Here is an 8190-nt window from a genome sequence, read left to right on the forward strand (position 1 = left end):
AGCAGGTCAGCCTATTCCTGCCCCTCCTTATCAAAATTCGTCTAAATATGAGACAGGTCGGTCCATCCCACCAAATTACTATAGATTTATAACTTGTTATCCCATCCGGTTAAAGGACTGACTGGTGGATTAGCGGGTCGATCCTCTTCTTTTTTTTTTAAATATTCTAAAATAATATGATTTTAAATGTCAAACACATTTAAATCACAATGTTAACCATAATAACTTAATAAATTTCAAACACAACAATAATAAAACATAAACACATAATTTATACATAAATTCATATCAAATAATCAAATTACACTTAAAACAAAACACACAACATAATCTACAAATCAATACATAAATCAATTGTCAACTTCTAAATTAATAAAATTTAAATCTGTTCCAAAAATTAAAACACCGCCTTATCTAACACCTTGAGAAATCACATCTTCACTTTCGCCTACAATTAAATGAATACTCAAATTTAGAATAAAAGAAATAAATACTTAACCTAAATAACAGAACAATATCTAAATCAGTAACTACTAACTACATCGTCAATAACAGTAATCAAACAAAATTAATAAAAAAAAATTTAAATAAAATCAGTACAGTAATCAAACAGAATCAGTAATCAATAATAAACATAATCAATAATCAAATAGAATCATCAAAGTATCAAACATCCCTCCCACAAATAAAAATTAAAAGAAAAATAAAAAAATAAACAAATAGTAATAACCAGTAGTTACCAGATGGGGAGCTTGCCGCCGTTGCCAAGAAAGCCAAAGACGAGCTGTGAAAGAGGAGAGACGAGTGCGCTGCCGCAAATGTGAGGAAGACTTACCACTGCCGAGAGACAGAGTTGTCAGAGAGGAGAAACGAGCGCGCCATCACAAAAGTGAGGGAGATATGAGAGAGGAGAGACGAGCGCGTCGGTGCGAACGTGTGAGGGAATCGCTGCTGCCGCCGTTGGTGCTCTGAAAATGCGTGAGAGCTTGAGAGATGAGAGTGAAGAGGTAGGCAAGGAGCTCAAGGTCCGGTCATTGAGGAGGGAGCTCAGGGTCGGAGGAGGCCGCGTTCAGTGAATCAATGTTTGTACCCTAATTTTAATTTGTATTTACTATTTATATCATGTATAAAATCACTAACATAACCTTAAAACAAAAGAGGACAATCCGTCCCGCTCCGCCTTGACCCACGGTAATGACGGTGCAGTTTTGGCGAGTTTTTAGTGTTGGACAAATTTAAAATTTCTTCTCAATCCGTCTTTAATTTTTTGACGCCGGTTTGACCCAACAGATTTAGCCTATTTTACTACCGTTAATTAATATTACAACATCATGACCCTGAATTCATCAAAATTAAGAACTCCATCTCCATTGAGATCGAATCTAGATATCATAAATTTACAATCATCTATAGACCTAGACTCACCTAACCTGCTAAGCATCCTCTTAAGGCTCTTTGGTGTGATGCAACCACTCCCATCCATCTCATACATCTTAAAAGCCTCTCTTAAATCATTCACTTTCTCTTCCTCTTCTCCTCCTTCCACAAACCTCACAAAATCATCGAGTCCCAGAAGCCCATCCCCGTCCAAATCCAGTAATGTCACGGCCACCTCTGCCTCCTCGGTCGACAACTCCCCACCCACGGCCTCCACGCATTGCTTCAGCTCCGATGCCGATATCTTGCCGTCTCCATTCTCATCGAAGTGGTTGAACACACGTTCATATTGGCTTAGCTTATCCATAACCATGTTACAATTAATCGAATAATAACCTTATTATAAGGTTTGTACATATAATATGTTGCTCTAGTAACCAAATTAAATGGCATAAAGTTAAGAAGAAGAAGAAGAAGGAAAAGAAAAGAAACTAAGAGGCTTCAAAACGAATTTTGAAATGTAAAACGCGTATATATATAGGTATGTTTGCATGGGACATGCCGCGTGGCGTGAATTGACCAAACAAAATGGTACGACCAGGTACAAAGAAGGAAGATTCTGGGCATTTACGTGATTAAGGCGTGGAAGATTAGAAAATACCATAATTTCATCATGATGAAGACAAAGACATGTATCTTTTCGTCAGCGTTGAGAGCCGCCGAGGACTTATGTGCCACAGAAAATTGAGAAGGAAGCACGTCATATAAGAATTGGTACAAACTCAGTCAACTTAGCGTGAAATTGATAGTTGAGAGTTAAGAGTCATTCAATAAAAATTTAGTTAAATCAGTCAAATTATTTAACGATTCTCAACTATTAACTTTATCTGAAATTAGCTGCACCAAAATTTTTACCATAAGAATGACATGTATTTATATTTAAATTGGTAATTAGTATAGAATATATATTAAAATTTAAAATAAGAATATATAATAAAAATAAATTAAATTATATATTTTAGAAGTTCACATGCATGCATGTTTTTGTAACCATTTGCGGAACATTGAATAAAAATTTCCTAGGAAAGTGCTCAATATTAACAAATTTTATTTTATTGCAAATTTAGTAAAATGATATTTTCAAATAAAATCTATTGATATGGACCGAAAAATAGTTAATTCTTTTATTGAACTATTAATAAAATACACCTTCAGCATATAAAATGCCAAATTTTAAACATGTACAATCAAGCAAGCTATTAGTTTAAATTTAGAGTTAAATTTTAAAGTGATTCCTGAATTTACGATTGTCTCTAAACATATAATGGTCTTAATATTGTCCCTAAATTTAACAAAAGTGACTCACGGTCGTCCCTGAATCATTTTTCGAAGAATATTTTTTAACGGCGTGATGACGTATACTGAGAAACGTCACAGTGGATAGGTGACGTGACTGTTATCGTTATTTGACTCAATTTAGTCCCTGAAGTGGTTTATAACCCTAGTCCCCAATTTGAGTTTCATCTGTGTCCACCATTAGAAGTCACTCTCTTTCTTCTTCTCTGCTCTCCTTCTTCTTCTTCTCCACCACATCTCCTTCAACCAAAGCAACATAATCAAATAGGAAGAACCCAGATGACATCCATGCAAATTCAATTTAGCCTCCGATAAATCCCACACCATTACCTCTCATACAAGAATCTAGTAACTCCTTAAGTTCGGAAACCATTTCCACTATCGATTACCTCCTGAATGAGTTGCCATTATCGATTGAGGAGTTGAATGAGATGTCTGAACTTCTCATCTTCTTAAGCCAGGAAACCATTTTCATGTGCTCACCTTGAGTGCCAAAAGTTGAAAGAACCATATTGTCACAAACAGTGTCAATTTTAAAGCCACCTCACTTCATTTGATCCACAACTCTCTGCAAATCATGGAACAACCCCAACCTCGCTCCCATAACCATACATAATGGACTTCAACTCAAAAGCTGAAGGGTTAATCGCTCCACTATTGCCTCTCAAATCCTCAACCAAATCCTCGGCTTCACGAGACCTATTCATTTGCACACAAACCACTAACCATATACTCAAAAATCCTACGTTTTATGTAAAAAGAGAAAGAATTACGAAAAAATTTGTTCATGTAACAATAAGCAACATCAAAACCTTTCGGTGAGCCTCTCTTGGAGTGTGCCTCAAGCAATATACAGTAGAAAAGAGCAAGCTCTCTGTTTCGAGATTCAAGCTTAGAAGTGGCCTCAAAGACTAGAACTTTAGTTTCCTCATAACGACCCAATTGATCAAGAAGCACTGCAGGGTCAGAAACAATTGTAGGGTTCCGAGTGAACTAGGAAACTTGGGCGATACATGAATAAAACTGTAAAATTTTGGGGAATTAAAAAATGAGAAAAGAAGAAAAGGCAGGGTTTAGGGTTTACAGCACTTACAGAGAGAGTGAGAGAAGAAAGGTGAGAAAAGGAGGAGGAAGGAGATAGAAGATGACAAAATAGTATCTTCTAATAGTGGAAGAAGAAGAAGGAGATGTGGTTGAAGGAGATGTGGCGGAGAAGAAGAAGAAGGAGAGCAGAGAAGAAGACAAAGAGTGACTTCTAATGATGGACATAGATGGAACTCAAATTGGGGACTTGGGTTATAAACTACTTTAGGGACTAAATTGAGTCAAATAACGATAACAGCCACGTCACCTATCTACTATGACGTCTCTCAGTACACGTCATCACGCCATTAAAGAATATTCCTCGAAAAATGCTTCAGGGACGACTGTGAGTCACTTTTGGTAAATTTAGGGACAATATTGAGGTCATTGCAAGTTTAGGGACGACCGTAAGACTCGATTGCAAGTTTAGGGACGACCGTAAGACTCGATTGCAAGTTCAGGAACCACTTTAAGATTTAATTCTTAAATTTACTTTCATTATCAGTTTATGACAACAAAAGACCAAGATCCCAAAGGAAATAAAGCAATTCAATAACATCATTCAATGCAGCTTTGAAAAACTTACAATAGCGTAGTGAGGGCCAAAGGCTTTCTCCGATGAGTTTCTCCCGACCGTCGTGGAAGCTGGCCAAGCCACTAAGGGCAATGACAAATATGAGAATGAGGCCCAACATCACAGCATAAACAGAGTTTCAAACAGGTCATGGTCATGAAAAGACTGTTACTTCAAGTAACTAAATAGAAAGCTGAAATTAAGACTATGTTATTTGGTTGAATCCCCTGCTTCCTTCTTTATTCTTCTTTCTCCAACATACACAGTTTCGCCTCGTGCAAGTAGCACCAAGTCATCAAAAAGATTGAAAACTTCACTGCTAAGTTGGTAAATGGATCACATAACAATTCTTCCATATCATGTGCTATGCTTATGAGAGATGAAATGACAAAGAAAGTAACAACTAACAACACTGTCCAATTCACTGGTATGTGACTATGTGAGTGGTTTTTTCCCTCACTGTTAGACAGTGTTAGTGTTCCCAATAAATAGTTTTCTGGTGTAGCTACATGATACTAGTAATTAATATACTAATGAATATGAAGAAACTTCATTAAGAAACAGAATCTACAACAACAATAGCAACAAGCAGCAACACTGAAACTCAATTTCAAAATCAATAAAAATATATATAATTTAGCCTAAACTTTTCTCTATATTTTTCATTTTTACATTCTCGGGTATGTACTATATTTTCATTTCTTTCTTATAGTAATGTTTTTCATTTGTTTTTTAATGCCTGTAAGAGATATTTTAATGAGTGAATTACTAAGAGATATTTTAAAATTTTTATAACTAAAATTACAGATAATTACTTAAATAAAAATAAACTATTTTTACTCACACACATCATTCTGATCACCATAACATTTTTATTAGAATAGTTGTACATATATTTTGGTGAGTTAAACTCTAAAATAGTTTCTAAGATTACAAAAATGATATGTATTATTTACGTTTTTAAAATTAACAAAAATGCATCGTATTAGTCACAGGTTCATTTTTTGTTAATGACGTAATGACATAGTTTGATGACGTAGTCTGTTAATAATGACACATGTCACTCCATAGATTAGCCACGTGTAATGGTATGATGATGTGTTAACCAATGACATGTGGCACATGCTGACGTGGACAGTCGTGCCACCTGTCACAATGCTATTTGGTCACATTAGTTTGTGTCATGTGTCGCAACAATATTTGTCCACATGTCATCCATTATGTCATCATTGTAGATTACATCAAATTAGTCCCTTACTTTGCATTAAGTGACTCATTTTAGTTCCTAAAATTGAATGTCGTGCCCCAAATTAATCCCATACATCACCAGTTTTTCTCGTTTTTTAAAAAATTAAAACTTGTAATTTTTTTGGATACACTAATTTTAATTCTATTTTTTCACATATCATTTAAATACAAGTGCTTTTATAAAATTTATTAAGATTTAGGTTTAATTATATAATTTTTTCTATAATAATTTAACATTAAAAAATTTTATAATATAGAAGGAGATAATGCCCCAAATGGTCCCTTAAATTTCTAACTCATTTCAATAAGTCCTCCACCTTTAAAATGATCAAATGTATCCCTTACTCTAAAAAATGTGAATCTCCGTTAGTTCAGATATCATTAGCCGTTTTAACGTGATGTGTGTAGTTAAGAACCAACTTAGCAATTTGCTACAAGCTGGCATGGACAAACAATGAATTTAACTCAACTTAGTATTCTAAATTATTTAAAATACTCAAATTGGTCCATATACAATTATAAAGCCTTAATTCTCAAATCTTCAACTTCATCATTTGTTCTTCCTCTCTTTTTTTAGATACTCCCAAATTTGAACCCGTTCTTTCCACTTTCACCACTCGCAAACCTCTTCTCCCCCTTAAACATCTTTCCTTCTTCCCACATCCACTCTACTTCCCCTTCTTCATCTTCCTTCCTTCCTCCGACCTCTCCCTCGCGAACCTCATCTTGCCTTTATACTCCTCCTCTGCCACCTCGTCTTCAAGACCAGGCGCCACCGATTGTCTCCCACTACCACCCTTGTTGATGAGCCTCTTCTTAGATTTCGACTTAGACGAATCGTTATCGTAGATTGGAGTCTGCGAGTGTTCGCGGCGTCACCAATCGCCACCATTCCCTTCGTCCTTGTAATCATCGAGGAGCACATTGTCATGGTGGGACTCGAGATCGGATTGAATGTCGTCGTAATTCATCAAAGGTTCTCCGCCCTCATCGCAGTACCTAAAAAAGCAGGTCCTCCCCCTTTCGCTTTCGATTGGACTGGAGAGGAAGAAAGCCTTTCCAGAAGGCTCACCATTGCTTCTGGAAGCTGACTAAAGCGGGAGTGCGTTAAACGATGGTGTGGCTTCAAATTCGTTTATGATATTTCTCCTAGGAGGGAAACCAGCTGCGACATCAGCGTCAAATTAGAGGACGATTTTTGGAGCGGAGCTGTTGGCGCTAACGGAGGCACCAGAAATGGACTTGAAAACGGGTCCAGTGTGGGTTGGGGAGAAGCAGAGGGCGACGGAAGGGGAAGAGAGGAAGCGATCGGAATGAGAGAGTAAGTGAGCGGAAGAAGAGATGAATGATGAGATGAGGAGAAGGATAGTATAGAATAGGAAGGAAGAACAAATAATGAAGATGAAGATTTGAGAATTATGGCTTTATAATTGTGTATGGACCAACTTGAATATTTTAAACAAATTTAGAATATTAAATTGAGTTAAATTCATTGTTTGTCCACGTTAACTTGGAGTAAACTGTCAAGTTGGCACTTAACTACACACATCAGCAGCAATGTTAAAACGGATGATGACATTTGGACTAACGGAAACTCACATTTTTGAGAGCGATGGAGACATTTGGTGATTTTAAAAAGTGGAGGACATAATTGAAGCGAGTTCGGCATTTTAGGGACCATTTAGGGTATTACATCAACATATAAGTATGTTATTATAAAAAAAGAATTATATGATTGATTAGACACATTTTTCATCCAAAATACATGTTTTTAACAAGAAATCAAGAATTAAAATACACATTTTTTTTGTTCTTATGAAATACACACGTTTCTGCTTGTGTATAAATGGACTAGACTGAAGACACTTCTGCTTGAAGTGCCTTCACGTTAGGTCCAAGACGGTGGTTAGGAGTACTTGCAAGAGAAAAAAATATTTTATAAAAGCACTTTATTTAAATAATATGTAAAAAAATAGAATTAAAATTAATGTATTTAAATATATTGAGAATTTTAAATTCATTAAAAAAAAGAAGAACAACTAGTGAATAGATTATTTTGGTGCACAATATTCAATTTCAAGAACTAAAATAAATCATTTAATGTAAAGTGAGGGACTAATTTGGTACATTTACAATGATGACATAGCGGATGACACGTGAATAAATACTATTGCGATCGTGGCAAAATAGTATTGTGACACGTGACACAACGTTCACGTCAGCATAACACGTGTCACTAGTCAACACATCATCGTACCATTACATGTGACCAAATTATGGAGTGTCACTAATAGTCTACGTCATCAAGTCATGTCATCACGCTGTTAACGAAAAATGGGTTAGGGACTAACGTGATGCATTTTTTTGTCAATTTCAAAAACATAATTAGTGTAACTAGAATCTTAGAGACGATTTTAATGCACGCCGCTAATTTCAGAAACTATTTTAAAATTTAACTAATTGGTTGGTATCTAATTATTTAAGTAATTAATTTGAATTAATCTAATAATTATTTTATTAATTTATTTAATTAAATATTAAAATTTAAATTC

The 8190-nt window shown here is 35.3% G+C and overlaps 1 protein-coding gene across 1 annotated transcript; it reads right to left on the reverse strand.

Moving 5' to 3' along the window:
• Nucleotides 263-1895, reverse strand: LOC107648421 (calcium-binding protein CML39). The gene is made up of 2 exons (XM_016352291.2): nt 741-1895; nt 263-448 (listed from the first exon to the last, which is right to left on the reverse strand). The coding sequence occupies exon 1, from the start codon at nt 1748-1750 to the stop codon at nt 1322-1324; it is 429 nt and encodes a 142-aa protein (XP_016207777.1). The 5' UTR covers nt 1751-1895; the 3' UTR covers nt 263-448; nt 741-1321.

Source organism: Arachis ipaensis, chromosome B06 (genome assembly GCF_000816755.2).
Source record: "Arachis ipaensis cultivar K30076 chromosome B06, Araip1.1, whole genome shotgun sequence".
Taxonomy (NCBI): domain Eukaryota; kingdom Viridiplantae; phylum Streptophyta; class Magnoliopsida; order Fabales; family Fabaceae; genus Arachis; species Arachis ipaensis.

Excerpts from the sequence above, each read along its gene's own strand:
- LOC107648421 (XM_016352291.2), bottom strand. The coding sequence starts at position 1,750 with ATGGTTATGGATAAGCTAAGCCAATATGAACGTGTGTTCAACCACTTC.